At 34.1% G+C, this 24,482-nt stretch overlaps 1 protein-coding gene across 1 annotated transcript; it reads right to left on the bottom strand.

Moving 5' to 3' along the window:
* Positions 1-5,871: 5,871 nt before the first annotated feature.
* On the bottom strand, positions 5,872-24,196 carry LOC146531487 (serine/threonine-protein kinase ATR-like). The gene is made up of 29 exons (XM_085198113.1): positions 23,972-24,196; positions 23,311-23,436; positions 21,795-23,223; positions 20,980-21,537; positions 19,228-20,698; positions 18,611-18,810; positions 18,339-18,475; positions 17,749-17,838; positions 17,473-17,672; positions 16,585-16,703; positions 16,023-16,126; positions 15,465-15,655; positions 14,758-14,897; positions 14,241-14,396; positions 13,839-14,065; positions 13,157-13,310; positions 12,466-12,576; positions 12,040-12,206; positions 11,601-11,730; positions 10,907-11,070; positions 10,501-10,657; positions 9,472-9,711; positions 8,977-9,199; positions 8,345-8,590; positions 7,762-7,918; positions 7,361-7,425; positions 6,836-7,019; positions 6,306-6,483; positions 5,872-6,085 (listed from the first exon to the last, which is right to left on the bottom strand). Exons 1-29 carry the CDS (start codon positions 24,112-24,114, stop codon positions 5,957-5,959), a joined length of 7,596 nt encoding a protein of 2,531 aa, XP_085054239.1. The 5' UTR covers positions 24,115-24,196; the 3' UTR covers positions 5,872-5,956.
* Between the last annotated feature and the right edge of the window lie 286 nt (positions 24,197-24,482).

Consider the following 24,482-nt stretch of genomic DNA (forward strand, 5'->3'; position numbering starts at 1 on the left):
TTTCGTTATTTTTAACTAAGACTTACACCGTAATGTAGCCTATAGCCTATAGCACTTCTGAAGAATGCAGCTTTCATACAAAACAAAGTAAATCGGACCAGTAGATCCAGAGATCTTAGCGTCAAACAAACAAATAAACAAACAAATTCCTCCGCTTTATTATATTAGTATAATATATATTTAGATAGACTTTATTATATTAGTATAGATTATATCTACAGTTGAATATAAAAAACGTTACGATATAAAAACAGCTTTAGGTACAACATATTAATTTTACATGTATCTATGCTCTATAAAATATTTCTACATCATCATCATCATCAACAGCCATTTTTCATCCACTGCTGGACATAGGCCTTCCCCAATTCTCACCACCACACTCGATCCTCATCTCTTCGGACCCATCCGCTTCCCGCCAACCTCTTTATGTCGTCGGCCCATCTGGCAGGAGGTAGTCCCACCGATCGTTTTGTATGGCTACATAATTATGATATAAAAATTATTTTATTTATTTACGCCAATTATATGAACTTAGCAAATTACATGTGAAAAGCATAAAATACATTTACATAATTGTATCTGTATAAATATACTTAAAAAGCATTATTATATAACAAGGTGCTAACTATTGACACTGACGCAAGAGATTGGCCAAGACCTTGGTTTCGCTTTATGCGGCCAAGCATAACGTAAATAAAATAAATAAAATGAAAAAATCTTCACTTAAAAAATATAAATATACTATTTGAATTGCATTTGTGAAGTATCCCAAATACTGCTATGATATACTGTCAGAGCACATTTCGGACGTCTCGGCCAAACAATGAACTCGACTAGGTGAACCCATACAACATACACTAAATTTAAAGATATATAATTAAAAGGCATACCTTTAAAGATATATGTGTAATATGTACCTAAATCTACATACTTACGCGACTATTATTAATTCAAATGCATTTTCAGTGAAACATTGCTTTTGAAATAAGAGATCAAAATCTTTGATGGCACAATGCATCATCTCTATTAATAATATAAATAGGTATAATGGGTTCTGAACCGTTGTTAATCAGGAATAAATATTCCTCCGCATCACTTTTGAGCTCTCGTTAATTAGAATTAATTGCGGCGTTGAGTTCTGCCACTCAACCCTAAGCCTCCAGAATTAGACGGAGAGTGGGGAACAGAGTGTTAACACTCTATTCTCTCTGCTTACCCTCCTGTGTGCGGGATACAGCGTGAAGCTGGCATTAATCACAATTAGTCATCACGTATCAACTTTGCCAAGGTGAGGTCAAATGAATAACATTTTGATATAACAGCATAGTGACCGATAGCGATAATATCGCACATTTTCCTTTCTATTGAGAAGGTTAGGTATTGTCACGTAAAATATACGTTTCTACCTTTAATGTATATAAAAATGACAAGACATTTACATAGGGTTGCCAGACGGTCGACTAAATTCCGAGACAATCCCGGAGGATTGTCTCGGAATTTTGTGTGTTGTCCTGTAATTTCACTATGCTGTGTTCATGCCGGAATTCATAAATAATAGTTTTAGTCAATCAAAATTTAATATTATTTAGTTTTAAAAAAATACTTAAAAAATTGGAATTGCATTTATGTAGGGCAGTTAGCGGAATCAAAAAGTTTTTCACAAAAATACATTAAATGACACGTCTAGGTAGTTTACTAGGATCCAAATTGACCCCAGAAATGTCCCGAAAACGATAAGCCAGGGTCTGACAACCCTACATGTAGGTACATGACATGGTACGCCAATAAGCTATTGTCGCCGGAAAATAGTAGAATTTAAATTGACACCTCTATTAAGTTTTTAAATTAATATATTTTTTTCTTTTTAGATAATGTATTTGAGTCTGTTCTCAGCCAGTGTCTTACTACAATCACTTCAGTTCAGTTCTTAATTTAAGGCGTTTTGAGTGTGCCGTATACATAAACATAACGTGCGTATATATAAACATATAACATAAACAGCTTTGCACTGTATCCCGCCCGCAGCAGGGTAGGCAGAAGAAATCTAATGTTAAGACACTGTGGTCCCCACTCTCCGTCGAATTCCGGAGGCTGCTGAGTGGAGTGACTGGAGCTAGGCCGCGCTTTGCCTCGACACCAGAGCGAAGAAATAGAAATATAGATTTAAATAAATATTTTATTTCCTCCAGTGGGGATTGAATCCACAACCAGTCGCTTTTAAAGTCACACTTTGTGCCCCTGCACCACGACTGGTCTGAAAACAGAAATTATGTTTAAATTTATGATATAAGCATAATAATCTTCTAAAAAACAAAGATTAAAGATTATTCATACTTAATATTATTTCAACCTAAATGTAGGGTTATTGCAGACCCACCTATAGATACCTAAGAATTCCAGTTATAGTGTCTTAACATAAGGTTTGCTCTGCCTACTCTGCTATACGCAGGATAAATCGTGCAGGTGACGATGAGTCACACCCTGACCTCCTTTCCTCTAACCTCCTTCTAACAGTTAAAGCGTTTTTTAGGGTTCCGTGCCTCAAAAAAGTAAAAACGGAACCTTTATATGATCATTTTTTTGACCGTCTGTCTGTCTGTCAAGGTCATTTATATTGAGGGTTTTCACTTTTTGGATTTATTTGTATTGTAAATCCTCAATATTTAACTTTCATAAGGCCAACAATTTATTCTCACGCCTACGTTACAGGGAGTCTTCTGGGCTGCTACAAGCCAAAATGTGAAATTACGTTATAATTTATTCCAATATGTTTCATGTAGACGTTTATTTAAATTAAAGCCTAGTAAATACATTATTTACTTTTTTATTATATATGTAATATTTTTTTATCAGAGATTCATCATAATTCAACCGGGCGAAGCCGCGGGCGGGCCGCTAGTTGCTAAATAATATTAATATTTAGCCAGTCAAAGTAATATTAATATTTCGCAACGTCATATTTATTGTAGGATAAGAAGTATTTTTATATAGCGTCTCATTGTGTTCCTCTTACAAGATTGTAATGTCTACAAAGATAAATAAATATTAACCATAATAAACACTTTCCAAACACAATAGAAATTTCAATATAATGTAATTATTTCAAAACAAACTATTTGTTTATTGTTTACTGTGTCTAAATATTTTTAGGTATGATTATTTATTAGTAAGTATATTGGTGCAATTGAAATTATTATAAATCATTAAAATTTTTATTCATTTTTAATATTTTTTGCACTTTATATAGTGATAGCAGATCTCTAAAAATAACTTTGCCTTAGCATTTACATTAAAAAAAACCGGGCAACCGCGAGTTGGGCTCGCCCACTGATGGTTCCTTACAAAAAATGGAGGTCTCGAGCTTTTTCTGAAGTTCAGACTTAACTTAGCCAGATAGCCCTTTCATCTGATATCTAACTTGAACTAGCGGCTTTAATACCAAAATTTTACCCCATTTTAAGGTTGTTATTTTTTAAGATTTAACCACAAATGTATTTTATTCTGTTTTTTTTCCTGAACTGTGTGCAAAAGGTGGATGGATAGTTACAAAAATGTATCTCATTTATTCACGTCTGAGATTTATAGCTATAGTATGTTTCTCAGGTATTTATTGCATTTTTATTTTAAAGTTCGTACTTTAACATGATTTTAACTCTTATATAACGAGAACAAAAGTTAAGAAATCCTCTGTTGTAAGACGTATTTTGGAATGACACCGATTTCACACATTGTAAAACGTCAAGTCTGTTTACGTTTCACTTATGGGAAGTTTCACATAACATAATGATAGCGTATAATGGCAGATGGCTTGAGGTCGAAAGCCTTTATACAAATTATCTATATATATAAAAGGACTTGTCCTCACTGACTGAGGTAAGACGCACGCGCAGCCGTAACCGCTGTGCGTAGAAACGTGAAAGTTGGACAGATGTTTACTTTCGTAATCTGGACATCCACTAAAAATTTTAACCCTAAAGGGGTGAAATAGGGGTTGAAAGTTTGTATAGTATTTTTTTTAAATCGCCACCGATTTTTATAAAATTTTAAATTCAGACTTAAGTAATTTCATTGAATACGTGTTTCGTGGTTTTTTAGAATACACTAAGGGTGCAAATAAAGGGTTGAATGGTATGGAAAAATCTTTAAACGGCTACCGATTTTTATAAAATTTGAAATTTAGACTGAAATATATTTCATTGAACATGGGTTTCATGGTTTATTCACCCCAAAGGATACAAATAAGAAGGCGAAGCTGCGCGCGTCCGCTAGTATACATATAAAGACAGTAGTAAATATATAAATCCGATCCGAAATGAGGCCGTCGTAGCGCAGCGGCACAAGAGTGACTGCAAACGCGACGGTAGTGGGTTCGATCCCCACTCGAGGAAGTGAAATATTTATTTACGTTTAAGGATATGATGAATAAATTACATTAAATGAATAAGACAGTACAAGCAGCCTCAGGTGTTATTAAAAATAATATTTATTAGGTATGTTCTAAATAAAATATATAACGGGAAGTCATTTAACTGATTTAACGGCAATCAATATAATTCAATGCACTATAATTAATCAGATTCGTGACTATTGTTGTTTTTTTGTCTTCCACAAATTTTATACTTTTTGAAAAAAATATATAAAAAAAGGAGGAAGTGAAATATTTATTTACGTTTTTATTTCCATTTCTTCGCTCTAGTGTCGAGGCAAAGCGCGTAGTTTTGCCACTTAACACGCAATGCCTCCAGAAAGCGGCAGAAAGTGGGGAAAGTGTCTTAACACTAGGTTCCCTCTGCGAGTTCAGGTGTGTGCGGGATACAGCGTGAAACTGATTTATTAATTGATTGATTTACTTAAAAACAATTGTTGGTTAGTACTTTCTAGTTAAAAAATATTTTCATTCTTTAACGCATTCTATACTTTACAATTTATGTTGAAAGAGTTCTAACGCACGTATAACCTGTCAGTTAAAGTATTTCAATAAAAAACTTTAAAACTTTTTAGAATTCAACGTTTAAACATTTTTGTTTTATAACTGAAAACATAATATTTGTTATATTTTTATTATTATTTTCTTAAATTTCCCTGAAATTAAAAAAAGCAAAGCATGACGGAAGAAATGTGTACGGTAAAGTTGATTGCAGTTGATAAAACGAAAGAGGTATGCCACTTTCGTGACGTTAAGATAAATATATATTTATTATGTTCTTTTTTTGCTAAGCAAAATAGGAAAAATCTTACTAATTTTACCTTGTACATTTGAAATTCGATTATAAAACATTGGTTTGAAAAACCTAGGTAAACGATCAAATGTTAAGTCAATTCTCCAAAAATATACCTACCTATATAAAAAAGTTAAACAACTAACATAGGATAAAAAACGCGACCTTGTCTGAAACGTCACCACTGTTTACTTTTCGCAGAACTCGTTGATTTATTGACACTGTAAATAAAATAAACTAAGGTGTACAGGTAATACTTGACATCGATTGACGAATTCAACGATTCGCGTTTATAAATATTTAATTAAGTTGAAACTTTAAAAAGTTTAATCTTAGCAATTTTACATAATTAAAATTAGTACTAGTTTATTTACACAAGTAAATCGCGCGACAACTTTTAATGTCATATAAATTGTGTGTTATTTTAATGAGTTGATAGTTAAAAATTAAAAGAAAAAAATATATTAATTATATTAAAAGATAAAAATATATACCTTTTTAGGGCGTTGATTTTTTACATTTTAGTTACCGCTGGCTAGGTTTATCAGTCTGATCATCTCATGCAATGCATCATTGTTGCAAGGTCGGTTAATATCTTCTTCAATTATTAAACAACGTTCAAATGACACGTAAATTTCAAAAGAACAAATAAAAAAAAACAAATTTTATTTTTTATCTTATATATAAAATCATTATAACGACATCTATTTATTACAAAAATTATTACGTATTTATTACAAAAATGGTCCCCATCCAATGTACATTTGACACAAATTATGAATACTTGTCGCTTCTACGATTAAGTGTTCCACTTGCCCTTCCGGTGACAATGATAATGATAGTTGTTTGTTCTTAGTTTTTACCTGTAAAAATATCGTACATGTAATAAAACAGGAGAGACCGTCAGCGTCTTACTATAATCTTTCACAAGGAGGAATTAAAAAGATAAAACGCAGTGGTGCGCTCTGCCACTCAAAAACTGAGTGGCGCATGGGGTACAAATTATCTTAATATTAGATTTCTTTTGCCTACTGTTTGTTGCTATAAAGCAGTGTGCATGTGTGTGTGTGTGTGCGCGTGTACCATGCCGTGAAGCCTGTGGCGGATGTGCGCGAGGTGTTGCAGCGCGTGCGGGTTGGTGCGCTCGCCGCGCTCGGCCGCGTCCCACGACACGAGCGGGTCGTACACGAAGGGGCCCACCACCGACATCAGCGCCTCCGTCTGCGCGCGTAGCACTCGCATCACCGCCGAGCAGCTCTTCCTGGAGGAACGTCATAGAAATTATAAAAAACCGGATAAGTGCGAGTCGGGCTCGCCTACTGAGGGTTCCGTACAAAAATTGGAGGTCTCGAATTTCTTAGGTACGGAACCGTAAAAAGAAGAAAACCACAATTAAATGACACAACAAATAATGTATGACACAGTGTAGGACTGTAAACACAGTTGCAGTTATGGGGACGACCCCACTCCGGAGAATGAATTATATTTAATATTTTCATTCATTTCACGTGTGGCAGGAAGTTTCTTAACGCTAGGTTAGCTGAAAACACTACTATATGCAGGAATTAAAGCGTGAATTTTAAAATACATTACTTATAGCAAGTAGAACCTACCTGTACATGCCCTCGTGTTTTAACGGTCCCATAGCGGCCTCCATGTTATGTGTGAGGCGGAAAGGAACTCGTTCAGGCCATTCAAAGGATTCGCCTTTGTTGAAGAGACAATTGAAGTCCACATGCACCGTGTCCCCATTGGTGGAGTCGAAGGATATGTTCTCACCATGCCTATCGCCTAGACCTAGGCAAATATGTTTGTGTTTCAGTATCTCAGTTTTTATAAATGATAGGAAAAATATCTTTTCAAAATACTCTAAAAGTGCCGTGGGACCAGTTCCGGCAGGTAATACAACTTGTCCCTATGGCACAGTTGCAGCTATCGATAAGTATTATTTTATTAATAATTTTTATTTATTTTTACTAATGTTAATTTAAGTTAGCTAAGTAATGTTAGGTAAATTAAGTTTGAATATATATAATATGTGTATTTATATTTAATATTTTATTTTATTAAATAGGTATAGATGCATATTATGTTCAATAAATGTGTGTGATATAACAATAAAGAAGAAAATATCTCACCCAAAATATATCCAACCATCGACATTACAGCAGTAGTTTTAATGTAAGCTGATCGAGCCTGATACCTTTGAACAAAAATAACTAATTATAGTACAAAATCCGAAAAGTATTGATGGAATTAAAAATACGAGGTAAATAAAAAACTAAATTAAAAATATTTCTTTTACTTAAGTTTAGTGCAGTTTTTTCAGTCGGTAATTTAATGCAGATTAATTACAAGTAATGTAGAGATGCGTCACAAGCCGGACGTTGAGGCCGATCGTGCCTCTCTATCGTTTGTTTAGCGTTCTCGCTTGCACGCTCGCCAGAGGCGGAACGTGACAACAAGTCATGCTTTTCTTTGTGCAGCCGCCTTTTAGGGATTTATAAGCGTTATCACGTCAAAAAATTTAGAATCTTACCATCCGTAGGGATCAGAAAAGACCCTCCGAAACCATTCCTGGAAGACCGGCGGGTGTCGAGGTAACAATTGTTCTTCGAAAATACGTCGTTTCTTTTCATATGGATCTTTTTTCAAACACATCAGCTCTTTCAGCTCTCGGTTGCTTGTAAGGAGCCCTGATTATTTAATATTAATAATTGTTAGTATTTTAAGATTTTTGTTCATAAACAACAACAAAGAAAACTTCTGATCTGAGATTCTTAGATTCGTCCATGCAGGGTTTCGTAATGATTGTATGATTGTAGGTCAACAGGAAAACGACTTATAAAACTTGCCAAATTTGATAATAAAATAAAATAGAAATAGTAGTTGGTAATGATTTTTACTATAATGCCATTGCATCCATTTTTGGCATTTTTTTCTGTGTATTGTAAGTTTTCATGTCTTGCCATATTTAATAATTAGAGATTTGCGGGTAATTCTATGAGGGATAAGTTCGTTTCGGGGACGCAAACCATCAATATTTTCATTTATTCAATAGTTAAATATTTCTATAATACATAAATCTACAAATGTTATTGAAATAAGTAATAAAAAAATACCTTTTTGTTTGTAAATATGCAATAGCACCGGTCTCAGCCCAACTAAATTCGGTACCCATTCTATAATACCGCATTCTTCATTCAACGGCAACACACTATATGTTCTTATATGAAGCCTTCTCCTTCTAGTCTCAGGTGCATCTTGCAGAAATCTATTAACAACTGTATTGAACTCCATTAGACGGAAATCTTTTCGAAGGTCGTCTCGTGGTTTCAACATTATTATGTAGGGTTTGCCGTCCGATCCTAAAAATAGTTTTACATGTGTTTTTATTTTAATTTTTACTTTCACGTTTTATCCCTAGCTGAGTAGCCATAAATAACGGTTGAAATTAATTAGTTTTATATACAGTGCCCTCGAAGAGTCGAGACCGCCTTGAAATTAGCCTTTTTGAACTTTTGTAATGCACAAATTCATGAAGGAAAAAATCATAATAATAAAAATGCTAAAATCAAGAATCAAATCTTTAAATGTTATGTATATATATATATAATACACTATTGTATTTTGGCAAACTTTGCTTAAAATATGAGAACTGTAAGAGTGTCTAAACATAAGGTTTCTTCTGCTTATCCTGCTATATGCGAGCATGCGTAAAACTAAATAAAAGTATACAATTTTACAAACTGACCTCTAAGCGTAACCTTCCTTGGTTTCTGTAACGAGGGCAGAATAGTCACAGTGTCCTCTATACCCGCTATGTACACCTCGGGGGTAGTCGCCGTCGGTGTTGGTTCACAGTGCCGGGGGACCACAACCTTACAGAACTGCTGGAACGGCATCATCACACGGCTGAATCCTTCAGAAGACAGCAGGCGTGGAAGAGACCGCACTAGTGATGATACTGTCGTTGTCTGATCGGCAATGGTTACAAATTAATAAGTGATGATGAATGATGTAATAATAACTAATGACTCGAGGATACAAAGGCTACTTTGTCAAACCAAAGTTGTAAAACCAAAATATTATTAAAATTTATAAATTCCTTCAAGGAGTTGAACCTAATATATCAACATAAAATAAGCAGTTATCTATATACAATATTGTCTTGACAAACTTAAATATCTCAAAGGTAGCTAAATATACATTTGCAATTTTACATTAAAAAAACACAAATTAAACTCACAGGTCCAGTAGTAGCAATAGGTTTATTACACAGCTCGATCAACTTCTCCGCAAGCTGCTGAAAGTCGTTCAACAGCTTGATCATGTGCGCTTGCTTTAGACAGGGCTCGGAGAATACATCGCTGCAGCGCTTTATGCGCTGCGGGTACCCGGACTTGATGACGCATATCATCATCCACAGCGTGTGTTGCGGATATGCGATGATTAGCTTCACTATTATTGCTTTTAGTTGTTGGTATACCTGGAATGTTTAAGTTAGTAAACCGGCTAGAACTTTATGAATTATTGTAGTTACGCGCGGACACTTGTGCGGTATTAGTATTAGAGTTCTGTGCCTCGAACGAAAAAAAACCGGACAAGCGCGAGTTCAGCTCGCCCACCGAAGGTTCCCTACAAAAATTGGAGGTGTCGAGCTTTTTCTGAAATTAAGGCTTAGCTTAGTCAGAGTCCTTTCATCTGATACCACCGCAACCATCGTATTTTCCAGTCAGACGTAGCACTCACCCACGACGACCGCCTCACAACACAACTGTCCTACTTAATAAAATATTATAAATGTGAAAATGTGAAGATGGATGTTTGTTTCAATTTCACTTAAAAACTACTGAACACATTACCACATAGGTTACAATTTATGCTAATATTTTATACTAGGATCCGCCACATGCTGTGCACGGCGGGTGGGCCTGACCGAAGCTATGTTGCAAAATTTTGCGAAATTTTCTATTTTGTCCGCACGCGCTGGGTTAGATTAGTCAACGTTCAATCTGTGTGCGTGAATTTGAACACGTTCCACAACTTAACTCTATGAAGTACATTTTGACCATTTACTCAAAAACTACAATAACAATTATCACCAAACTACTTCGCTGGGATCATCGTATCGTCCAAAATGTGTGTGCAAAAATTCAGAGCTGTAGGTTTAGCAGTCTAAGATTAGCATTACAACGTAACACACTTTTGACCTATGTCGCTAGTAGTGTAGCGAAATAATAATGATAAAATATGTAATTCTCATACAAATCCTCACCTCTCTAACAGGATGACATATTCTGGATACAATCTGGGAGAAAGCTGTCAAGTACAAGTAAATAGGAAGTTTCTCAGAGTAAGTTTTGATGATGTCCGTCATTTTTGCTAACACTGAATGTATATTAGTGTCTGATGACGTCACTTCTACGTCTAACCTGGAATAAAATTATAAACAACATATTAAATTAACAATAAAATTTAATTAAATCAGCTTCACTCTGTACTACCCTTTTCGCGCTTTCTTCGCGCTGGTGTCGAGGCAAAGACCGGCGTTAAGTTAAGGCCACTCAACACGCAATGCCTCTAGAATTCGGCGGAAAGGGGGGAACGGAGTGAACACAAAACACAAAGTTTTCTTCTGCCTTCCCAGCTACGTGCAGTATACAGCGTAAAACAATATTCACCATATCGACAGCATTCTAGGCATGCTCTGATACAAATACTTGTGGCCGTACTGTAGAGCCTTGCCATAGCAGTTGAGGGCGTGGAGTCGCCTCGTCCATACTGTGCTCGTAGTGGCCGTGGAATCGTTGTTACTCGCCTTTTCATAGTACGAGCCGAGGCATACCTGTAAATGTACAATACGAGCAATGAATTGTGGCCGCCCTGGAGTTATTTCTACATAATTGCGTTGACTTCGTTTTTTCTTACTTTTGATTACTTCGGACCGCACTGTACATTTTAAAGGAAAAAAAATCTTAGTTTGAATATTAACTTATTTTGGAGGTTTTGTATTTTTTAAATTAGTTTAAAATGTAATAATAATGTTTTCTTGAATTCCATTCCATTTATTTTCTCTATTTAAAAAAATGTGCTTTATACTTTAAGTATTGAATCAACCCATATTAATATTTTTAAATTCAAATAATTTTACATATTATAATTTGTTTAGAGACACTGCAATGACTGTAAAAAGTATAGCTGTAGCAGGTTCTCCCTTTGTGGGACAAAGTGCGACGTTCAAATTTGAACACATTGTGTTATTTCGGATTTACGCAGAAAACGGAACGCGGAGAACGCAGTGTCTTAACACCAGGTTTCCTCCGCCTAGTGCTATATGCGAGATACAGGAGTGAAACTAGATAAATTAAAACTCACCAAACTTTTTTCCCAATGTTTGAATGCTTCAACGGATTCCTTGTAATATCCTATGTTGACGTCCACATCTACCTTGGTCGTTTCATCATTGTATTTGGCAATTAATAGTTTTGCTTTTGCACATATTTTTCTGGTTATAAAAGTTAAATAAATCATTTACAATATTACTATAGGTTCTAGATGTGGAACTTTTGCCACAAACAAAGACCCACTGCACCATAATGGTCAAAATGAACTAGATAGCCAATAACGAATTATTGGCTATCTAGTACATTTTATTGTTATTCGTCTAACTATGTACTCATACTCTATGTTGTATTAAGTTCTTGGCTAATTCTGTTATAGTATATTTGGTGTTATTTGAGAGTTCTTATGTCACGCCATGTCCCATCACGTCACGTCACGTCATGTCATGTTACAAAACGAATATGAAACTAACCTCTGTTCCGACGTGAGCGCGTCCATTTCGGGGTACGCATCGTGCAGCCCGCGACGTAGCGTAGTGAAGGCGTGCTCGTGCTGTCCCCGCGCCCAGTACATCTTTGATTTTTCTATGAAAAGCTCCTCGGGATTGTACTCTTCGGCGTTTAATATGTACATGTAGGACTGGAAATATTATATGTTTTTATATTCTGCCTAAATTATAGTGGACTTATCAAATTAATAGACTCATCAAAAGAAAGCATTATAGTTCAAATACTCAACTACAATTGTGAAAAATTTGTAATCTCCAGAAAAAAAATTAGGGGGGGCAGTCCTGGATATCTATTATCTATGTATTAAATTAATTTTGATAAATTATATTTTTACTTCCAAATCATGCCAATTATTCTCCCTTTAATAAGTTGAGAAGTAAATATTATACCTGTTGGAATATACCAGCTTTTCTCGCTTGCTTAGCGCTCTGCAGCCACAATTCACCTATACGCATCTTCAAATTACCAGCAGTAATAGGATGAGATGGCTCTAATAACTCCTAAAACGAAATTAGTAAAAGATCATTTTATATATATATATATATATACATTTATAAGTGGGGAACAGAGTGTCCTTAACACGAGGTTCCCTCTGTCTACCCTGCTGTGTGCGGGATACAGCGTGAAGCTGATTTAATTTATGAATAAACACGTAATTCATTTCTTAAATAACCAACGGAGATTCTACAATCTCAAAAATATTTTTTAAGCAGAGTATGTTGGTAATCATTACCAGCATTCATGGTGCCCCGTAGGCCTATTGGGCATTCAAATTAAAATACAAAACAAAATGTTCTAGGTAGTTTCTAAAATTGGTCTTTTTTTTTTATTTTTAAATTACTGATTTTGTCACAGCTCTTTGCATTCCTGTACCTCACAGCTAATTATGATTATGAATCTCATAAATTATACAATAGATATGCAGTAAATTATGTATATGTGTAATTATGTAAATTATGAATATATATTTATTTTTATATCTATTATATATATATATATATCATGAAACTTAGTAAACAATTTTTTAAAGAGTGACTTACTTGATGAAGAGAAAAAATATGATAACCTAGATATATATACCTGTGCTTGTTGCAGGAGAATTCTCCGCAATCTCAACAATGGTTCAACAGTCCGCACGTCAGATTGTACCACAGATAGTCTTAGCCGCCATTCACTCAACAATTGGTCTATAATTTGTGTTCCCTCATCGTTATTATCATTTAATTCTTTTAACCTGTAAAAATATGAACAATTAAATCTTAATTTATACATATAATAAAATTGTAACTGATTGCTATATGAATGTGGAACATAATTGATTCTTAGAGTCTCTCCCGGAAAATTAAATTCAATAGATTTTTTGTCCCATCTTGATAGACAAAAAACCGTATAAGCACCAAGGGAAACGTATGCGGAAAATAATCCTAGGATGAGAATGTCTTTATTCTTTTCTTTACTTTACTTTTCTCCCTAAGTGCATAAATTATTATTTAAACAGTTTTAAGTTATTGCATCCTAAATGTTAAGGAATATTTTTAAATACAAATAAATAATAAAGAAAGCCGTCGTGGCGCAGGAGCACAAGCGTGTGACTTTAAAAGCGACGGTTGTGGGTTCGGTTCCCACTCGGAGGGATAAAATATTTAATATTTTCATTTCTTGGTTCTCGTAATGACGCAAAGCGCGGCGTTTGCGGTACGATCTTAAATATGTAAATGCGAACTAAGTATCTTCGCACTAGGTTCCTAAAAAAATAAAATACCTTCTGAGAAGCTCCTCAGCATGTACAGCTTCAGTAATAATATGGAGACCAAGAACACTTTGATAACCACTTTTCAACGCGCTCTCTCCTCCATTTTGACCATCCATTTGTATTAGTAACTTAATTTTGGCGTCATTACAGGATAGTTTAAAAGTTTCATGGTCTTGTTTGCGATATGCAAGTAGTATTCGACCCATTAAAAGACCCCAATTTTCTCGTGACGGCGGCTGAAAGACACAAATTGATATATTTTTTTAACAACCGCGTAGCACGGCGTCGGACTTTGTGGCGCACTACTGACCATAAAAAGGACGACCACGACCGGTTTGGCAAAGAAGAAGCATATTATCAACTGCAACGCAAATTTAAGAAAATGACCTAAATATATGATATATAGCTTACCACAGGATCACTTGTAAGTTTTTCAAGCTGATCGAACCTTCCTAATCTCCATAGTGGTTCAGCAGTTAACTCCTTCATGTCATCAGATCCAGGTTCACTAAGCAGTCTGTAAGCTGTGAACGGTTGATCTAAGCCTAAATAACAGTCCACCATTCCCTGTAAATATGTAGATTTTTGGTTAATCCTGTTTTTTCAATATTAAAAATACCTTAATCTTATTAGGCCGTCGTGGAGCAATGGGACAGTGTCTAACAGTAAACGCGATGGTTATTTAAATATCCACTCAAAGTAATAATGATTATCTTTCAAGTTCTCTTCTGAACATATCTCGGCATTGAGTTCCGCAGTAAACTTAACACCAAATGTCTCAAAAGTCAAGCGGGAAGTGGCGAACGAGTTATAATAACACTAGGTTCATCTTATCTATCCTGCTAAATGCAGGATAGAGCATAAAGTAAAACGAAAAGAAGCAAAAAATATATAGACCACCTTAATATCTAAATAAATATATTTTTACCTGTAAACTATGTCTATCAAGTGGCCCCTCTTGCGCTAAACGCTCATAGCACAATGCAGCATCTTGCAAACGGCCGGTTACTACTTGAGTTAGAATTAGTTCCTTGAGTGACGGCTCTGACCTTTTGATGGATAGGATGCCTGCAATCAAAATAAAAAAAATAAGATAATATTATTAAAAAAAAGTTTATAATAAAACAGAATCCCGAGCTATTTGAGCAATTTATCCAAGTAACAAACCACTTGAGGTTCACATTAATTTATATTTCATGAGGGATTATAATAATAGGCTTAAAGATAAATATATATATAGCTCGGCCTTTAAGCCATGGCTGTCTTAGTTTGGTTTCTTGAATTTTTGTACATTGTTCAATCAGGAAATAAATAATCAGTATCAGCTAACTTCAGGGCGGCTACAACTCGTCGGTATGTGTAATACTTAATCTCAATCGACGTAGTATTCCCACCAGGGAGAATGAAATATTTAATATTTTCATTTCCTTGTTCCGGTAACAAGACGAAGCGTAACGTATACGTACGTAATACCTGGTGCATCAAGACATCGGTGGTCAGAGAGGAATGGAAGTGTCTTGATTGGTGGATTATATGGTGTATAGTGTGAAACTAAACAAAATTTATTGTGTAATGTTGTTCCTTCTGTTGATAATTCCAATATAAATAAATGGATAAATTAATGAATGAATATACCAGCCACTGAATCAGGTTCATCCAACAAAGCGTATATTTCCGCTAGCAACGGCAAATGTTCCTGCATTTTGTCTTTATTTTCATCCATATATAGCTCTAAGTACTGTAAGGCGCGTTCTAGTTCCCCACACGCGAAATTACCGCGAGCTATTATTAGTTTGTCAAATGAATCGACGAACATTTTTATTGATCTGAAAAAAAAATTTTCAAGTTTATTCGCTCACAGCTTCATCTGCTTAAATTACACAATTATTTATTTTCTAATCCAATATGTTTCAGTCATCAGTAAATAAAACAGTTGCTTTCTAGCAATTTTGTCAAACATTTTTTTTATTTATGAACTGATGACAAGCGGGAAGCCTGAGCCGTTTCTTAGATTAGGATGTGCAGACAAACAGACAAAAATTTAAAATAATATTGCTTTGGGTTCTATTACATTGATAGATTTTCTCATATTTGAACAAACTATATAAATATAATAAAAGAAATATCCTATGAACAAACAGCGATCAGTTAAAATTTTATTAAATGTAAAAATTAAAGAACAAACATATTTACTTGTAAGTTCCATTTTCCAATGGTTTTGGCTTGACGTGAGTCCATTCCAGAAGCCATCTGTTGAGAAAATCTAATAAAGTGTAGACGGTTTTACTGCATTTACCCTACAAAAAATAATTGGACGAGAATTATGATTTTTCTTGATTGCATTATAAATATAACGTGCCACGCCATGCCACTCAACACGCAATGCCTCCAGAATTCGGCATAAAGTGGGGAACTGAGTGTCTTAACATTAGGTTCCCTGTGCCTACCCTGCTGTGTGCGGGATACAGCGTGAAGCTGATTTTATTTTCTGAGTTAGGATCGAACACAAAACCGTCTGACTGTAAAGTCAGACGCTGTGTTGCTACGCCACATCGGCATTTAATATGCGTTACATTTGTTCATTAAAATTATGTTTAGAAAACATATAAAATTTTAAACCGGGCAGGATTCAAACCCGCGCCTAAAATTTTTATACGTTTTCTTATGAAGTATTTTCCTTTCTTAAGTGTGCAACAACACTTTAAAAATATTAAAAACCATTAAAGATATGTTCGAAAAATTAATTATGTAGTACCTGATTTCCCTCTTCAGCTTGAACGGAATTTATATTTGGTGTCATTGTGATGTGCCTCAAGATTTTATACTTTGATCGTTCAACTGCTACAATCTTTTCTGTTTGAAAATTTTCTAATCCTTAAAAAAATTACATAATAATTATTTTAAAGTTGCTTTGTAGGGTTCCGTCAACGCCAACGACCATCACATAACCGATCTTGGGCCAGCACTTGGAAACACCTAATCATTGTCGAATCGTCACGGATGTTCCTCAGCTAGGATAACGTAATTCCAAAATTTTTTAGGAGTGTCGTCTAAAAACAAGATCACTAAATTTAACTAACATAGCTCTGGGCTTGTTAGAGGATGTGCAACCTAGGCGTTGACAGCTGCTGATACCATTTATCTTATGTTGGAAGTGGTTGCGGTTTCGCTCATTATTATTAGCATAAAGCTGATACAGTTTACCTATATCTATAGACCTATACACATAAATAAATTAAAAGGTATGTCTATAATATCAACATAACTGTGTTGTTGTAGGTGCATATAGTTATTTATACAATACTAAAACACAATTAATTTTATTAATTAGCTTCACGCTGCACATAGCATGGTAAGCAGTGGGAGCATGGGAACCTCGCGTTAAGATACTTCGTATCCTATTAAGACTCTTCCGCCCCCCACTTTCCGACGAATTCTTGAGGCATAGCATGATAAATAGTGGTCGCACTCAACACCGCGCCTTGCCTCGTTAGCAGAGCAAAGAAATGAAAATATTTCGTTCCCCCGAGCGTGAAAAGAACCCACAACCGTTGCGTTTACAGTCGCATACTCGTCCCTTCGCCACTACGGCCTCAAATATGTTTGTAATTTATTCTGTATAGCTAATGAAAGATCATGTTACCAATAACGGCCAGCATCTCCTCGCGCACGCGCCGCGCGGGCTCATCGGGCGGGTGGGACGCGGCCGCCACGGCGTGCAGCAGCGCGTACGGCAAGAACAGGAACAACGTGCGGGCATCGCGGCGCATACTCGGCTGCACGGCGCGCAGCAGCGCACGCATGTCCTCGCACTCGATTACGGATATAAGCTGGCCGGCCCAGCTGAGGGAATATGGTTGTTATTATTGAGCGCGAAAGGCCAGTCATGTCAAATTACGTTGGGCTTAGGTATACTTACTTATGAGCCCATTCCAGAAATGTTGTGGCATATACAGATCCAAATAATGGGTGCGCATTTTTTGGTTGAGAGGGATATGCCAAAGTATATCTGAAATTAAAGAAAATAATAGTCATGAGGCGATTAAATTTTATTATAAACAAAGCACCTTCTTAGTCAAGATATTTTTTTTCTGAAAGTAAAGATAATTATTTTTCTTTAATGTTTTTTTTACCTCATTTTTTGCCTCGCGGTGTGTACACACAGCAGGGTAGACAGAGGGAACTTAGTGTTAACTTCGTTCCCCACTTTCCGTCGAAGAAACTCCGACAATAATGCCGACTAATAAAAGCTATTTACGGTTTATGACTAGGAGTAGGAAAATATGCATGCGTGGAGGCATGGAGTGTTGAGTGGCGGAACTCAACACCACACTTTGTCTCCACCACCAGACACCAGAGCGAAGAAATGGAAATATAAATTTAACTAAATATTTCATTTCCTCGAGTGGGGATCGAATCCAAAACCAGTCGTGTTTTCAGTCACGCTTTGTGCCCCTGCGCCACGACCGGCCTCAACTATATTATTATTTAAAAATATATTGACCGTACCTAGAATTTAACAAAGGAAACATAATCTGATGCATATTCTCTGGAAAGCTGTCCCATAAGTCCTTTTTTGTACCCGTCGGAGATATGTCGTAGACTTTCAGTATTTCTTGAATTGTCAAAGCGTAGCTGTCCATGTTCTGAAATAATATAATATACACCAAATTCTTAATTATAAAATAAAATAAATTTGTTGGAAACCGTCTACATTTTTGTTATATTAATTTTGTAACTCGACGTAGATTAAGATTATATTGTAAGCTACAAAAACTCACAATAGTATCCTTTTCGTATTGAAACGCCCTGGTCAACTCAACAAGAGCGGTCGCGGCGAAACAATCGTCATTAATTGAGAAGGCAAACGGCGAACTGTCTTGTACATACTGTCGCGGAAGGTGCCCCGCCTCTATGGCGCCGAGCTGACCGAGGCAGGCGCCGCTCGATAGTGATACTTGGGTGTTTGGATCCTTACATCCTGAAATTATTTTATATAAATAAAATAAATAAATCAGCTATTCCGCACTCTGCAGGTTAGGCAGAGGGTACCTAGTGTTAACAGACTTCGTTGCCTACTTTCCGCCGAATTCTAGAGGCAGCTACAGGACTAGAGGATGCTCCTCATGAATTCAGAATCTTGATATTTTGTACGAAGCGACGTCTTTTAGCACAGATAAAGGAAAAAAAGCTTTACAAACTTATCTTTGTAATTTAATGCACACAAAATGAGTGCATTTGCCCGCATACATAATTCAACTTCAATTTAAGTAAGTTGTACTTCCTTTTCCCATTTAAACCTACAATCCTGAAATTGGTACGGAAGCCTCGGTGTGCCAGTCCTACTCGCACTTAACTTTTCTATTACTATGTTAATATTTCAATAAAAGAAACTTACCAACAAGTAAATAATCTATTAGTTCCACAATAGGGCTATCTGTATTTTTACTATCCAATAAAGCCTTGTTAATTTCCGATCTGTTACTTTTTAACAATTTGTCCAAGTGTGAGAACGCATGAGCTTTTATATCCGGAATATCGTGATTTAATTGTTGCAAGTACCATTTTATTTTCTCAAGGAAGCCGTCAGGTTGTGTTCTTCTTACATGTTTCTTTATCACAGTCTTAACTCTTTCAGAAATTTCAGAATCGATAACAAAGTATAAATCGGGTATATTAGAACTTAACAAATTTTCATTGTTCAATACTAAGTAATGGAAAATCTTGTTTATTTCCTGTGGCACGTATCCAAATTGCTGAAGCAGCGAGACCGCCAAATTTGATAATAAGGGTCCTAAGCAGATACTATCTATATTATAAATAAAAGCTCCCCATGCATCAGCTAAAATCTTCGAGAATTCCTTCGCTAAGGGTAAAGCCGATCTCAAAGTAGCAAGCACTTTGAATCTTAGTGGCGTTATATATTTTGGTCCCATTAGTTGCATGATATCAGGAAAGCTCTTCAATGCTTTACGTTTAACCGATAATGCTACTTTAGCGTTCACCAATTTATTATCAAAATATGCCAAAACACCTAAAAATTTTGGATTTAGAAAGTCAGCAATTTGTGCCGCTCCCATACTCATGTTAAATTGGGAAGTAGATACATCAGGATCATGACTCGCCAAATGCCGGCATGCATTTAATACTTTTTCTGGGTTTATGCAAAATTGCAATAAAAATTCAGTCAAAATTACACGAAAATGTCTCTTTATGAGACTCAACGTTCTTGTTTTTGTCAATTTTTCTATAATATCATAGCATTTCTTAGCTACATCATCGGATTCGTGTAAATACACGTGAACATATACATGTGGGAACTTTTCAACGAGTAAACCCGATATGGTGCATTGTACGAGAGCTGCAATCTCTTCAATCATTGACGGCACTTCTTTTACCGTCGTAGCGTAAGGAAAGAGATATGGTAGAAAATGATGAATATCTTTGGATATAAAATCTCTGTAGCCCACGAACCCAAAAGCCTTTACTACTTTTATGAGATAAATAATGAAGTCCTTCCCATTATAAAGACTACATTCCACAAATAGTTTACAGATGTCTTTTTTGTATCTGTGATAAATTTGGTTTGGGGTAAAACCGTTGAACTCACTTACTTCTCTCAAATAAACAATAGCTTTCGGCGCTAAAGAGCATTGCGGATACATTATGAAAAAAATGAATAGTTTTGTAATAGGCAAAATCAATTTAGAATTATGACACAGACCCAAGTCTTTAATATACTCTAATGTTTGATATTGTAAGTTGTAATCGTTATTCTGTAAAGATTTTCTTGTTAAAATTGCCAGTATATTGATACATAAATCCGATATTATATCTCTATGAGATATCCACTCTGGGTGCTTAATAACCTAAAATAATAATATTAAATACTACAATAATATTATTTTTCAATAAAAAGGAAACTTCAAATGACAAACTAAAAAATTAAAAATAATTTAACAAAGATTTTATAATTTTTTATAGTTATTACCGTCTTAAACTGTTCTTATTATGCACAAAAATTTTTGAAAAAATAAATAATAATATTATACTATTAGTTATTTACAATATCCACCTATACATACCAATAAGAAACAAACTTTGAGCTGAAATAATGTATAAAATTGAAACAATACAATAAAATACATACCTGAGCATCATCCATGAAAGGTTTAAATGTCACTAACACTTCTTTAAAATATTTTTCACTAATCATTTCAGTTGAAACATTAAAATTAAATATACAATAATGGTTAGACAGACATTGAACTAACTTCCAAAATGTTTTATTATCACCACAAAGTTTCACATTGAGAAAATTACCAAAGAGTTTTCTTACACCATCGTATGTTGATATTTTTGTTGGTGTTATTGAATTGCTCTCACTTTGTATAACTTTAAAGTCTTTTCTTATTTGCAAACCAATAGCTTCCGAGCTAACATGTTCGGACAACTTATGACATTTGGCACAAACTAGGCAATAATTAATACTATTATTTGCATAAATAATATGGCCAATGTTTTCTTCATTACTTATAATAACATTATAAGTCCCTAAAGACATGCAAGCTGTAGGCACTAATGCTATCATAATTTCTTCTTGTACTGAAACCTCTTTTCTCTTAAATATAGGAATTAAAATATCACTTATAATTTTGCTGGTTGAAACAACTTTATTCAATACTATAAGTGGACATAGTTGTGTAATCTGTAAAGAGTGGATAGGTCTTAGAATATAAACAAAGCATGATAACAATTGGACAAAAAACATAAAACAAACAATTAAAAATAATATTTTAGAGAAAATTATTATTCCATAATTTGATTTTATTTATTAAATTTTATAAAAAGAAATATTTAAGCCAAATAAATGAACTAGGACAGTATCGGACTATAAAGGCAGACTATATAGTTATGGATTCTATTCCCATTCAGGGAAATACTTATGATAAAAAAAATCATTACCTCTCTTATATTTAAGGTATCTTTACGTTTCAGTAAGAAATTATACAATGATGAAATTATATTATTCCAATCATCTGTCTTTGGTTTCAAATGAAGTTTTCCAATCAATAATGATGATAATATCCTTAACTTTATGCTATCACTAAATAGAAAATCCTTATCAGGAGACTGTATTTCATAGAAACGAAGTAAACTCAGAATAACTGAGTTATCATCTCTTGTAAAATTTTTACCTAAGTTTACTGTATTGAGTACTATATTCATTATTAACTCATAACAGTTCTGATTCTTAACAAAAAGTGACTTATGCTGCCTTTGAATTTGAATTAAAGATGCCCACAGTTCCTTTATATTCAGCATGGATATTATTTCTTGACCTTTAATGTTGTCATGATGTATCCTTTTAATTTTACATTCAACAATTTCTAATATTGCTAAAGCTCTGTGACATCTTTGTAAGTAATAGGTAATGAGATAAATATCTGTGTTAGATTGTTCACAAGATTTAATTGAATTAATTACAGATATAACTCGATTATAGTACCAATTTTCTTGTAAATTACTTATTTCATTGTTTTCTTTACTCATTTGTATATGTTCTAAGATTTTGTTGCTATAGCATTCTGCTAGTTGTTCAATTTCACAAAAATCCATATCTGATATATTCAAAAAGTCTCTAGGCACATCTATTTTGTTACTCAATAATAAACAATGTAACTTCAATTCTTTATTAAAAATTCTATTTGAGGTTTTACTCAATATTATGCAACAAAGTCTCACTAGAATCTGCTTTTTTTCAATATCAATGTCACATTCAATTATTTTTATATATTCCAATAACATTACATTAAAATTGTTAAGTAGTAAATCATCAATTTCACATTTATCATAAAACACATTCATGTTTCGAGCAATAGCTTCAAGTGAATATAATAAAGTTTTGTAACATACATGAAAAGTATAACAAAATTTTGTTATGGAAATTTTGTTCATATTTGCTATCAGGCTAAGAAAGAAATTTAAGCACATATATTTAATATCTATGCTAAAATATTGTATGGCATCCAATAAGCATGTAAAAGTTCTTATTTCCAAATCATTCTCATGAGTTTGCAACAAGCTTAATGGAATGCTTTCAGAAAGCAATTTTAAAATTAAATTTATTAATGATTTACATGTTGCAATATCCTTAACTGTTACATAAATTGGATTCAAATTAATGTCTATGTTAGGTATTTGTACTATTTCAGGTGTAAAGTTTTCAAGTATTAATATTTTTTTCTCATTATCTGGAAATTCTCTATAATATTCAAGAAGTTTTATTAATATTAAAAAATATTGTGAGTGGAGATTTCTATGAAATGATGCAGCATTTACACTTAACATATTAATGATTTTTAACTGTGCATCTTTGCTCATTGTGTGGATTCTGAAATCAGTAATTTTATTTTGAAGATAAGTTTAGTGTTACTAATCTTAAATTACACTTTCATTGTAATGTACATATAAGACTTACCTTGTGAGTTCTTTGACAGAGCAAACATAAAATAATCTGCCAAGCAGCCATGTGTTAAAAGCAGAATAGTATGAATCTGGACATTTCGAAGCACTAGATCTTGGTACTAACACTTCTGAAAAATCCCTGTGGATAAATTTTCAAAACATTTTATTTTAAATGATTTGAAGGAACTATAAACACAATTGACACAAGCTATCTATTCATATAATGATTTTATTTTCAAATTTTCATCATCAGATCACCCTATCAATGACAATCAGTTTTGCTCTCCCAGCATTGAGCAGATTCCAACAAACTCAACCAGATTATCAGTCTGCTTACTAGGGGACCTGATATTAATTAGAGCAGATACAACACATGGATAAAATGATTATTGTTTTATATATATTTATCTTAAGATCTGATTTTTAAGGAGCACTACTGAGATCTTACTCGCCATTGATGTTGTCATCGCATTATATAGTCCACCGCTCAAACTGTAACAACAACACCGCAGTAAACACTTACAGAGAGGTAACATCTCCCTGTTTCACATCTTTTTGCAATTGGATAGGACTGAAGTACTGGTATTATAATTGGGCTGACGTAAACTAGACTTTGCTTTATTTACATTTAAGGATAACGGATTCTTATTTAAAATACCCTTATAACTACTTACCCTGATAATTTTAATATAGATGTTAAAAGTCTATCTAAGCCATCAGCAGCTAGTTCTATATTATTCTCAAATAGCATCAAGATTGGCGCGTTAAACATTTGCCACACAGAAAAAGGGCCATCGTTATTATCATCATTCTCCATTAGAAATCTTGTTCCTAAAAATATACTTAGTAATATTTAGTCAGATATCCAATACTGACTACTACCTAGACCTACATTTACATCACAATCACATTAACATTTTCAAATTCTATTGTCAATGTCAATTATTCCCGCGCGTAGATTAAATTATAAACAAGTTTTTTTTTAAGATTAAATACATCTATGGCAACTTTAAAGCACAAACAAACTTAAACATGGTGAAAGTCATCCCAAAATTATTAATTTTATAAAAGAAATTATATAAAAGATTATTTTTACTAGACCAAAAATTATTATAAATTACTTATTTAGAAAACGTGTAAAATTTTTACGAAGTGGGATTTGATTGAAACGCTCTTAGAAACTGT

Source organism: Heliconius melpomene, chromosome 15 (genome assembly GCF_056956725.1).
Source record: "Heliconius melpomene rosina isolate 202511_hmr_F chromosome 15, ASM5695672v1, whole genome shotgun sequence".
In the NCBI taxonomy this organism is placed as follows: Eukaryota; Metazoa; Arthropoda; class Insecta; order Lepidoptera; family Nymphalidae; genus Heliconius; species Heliconius melpomene.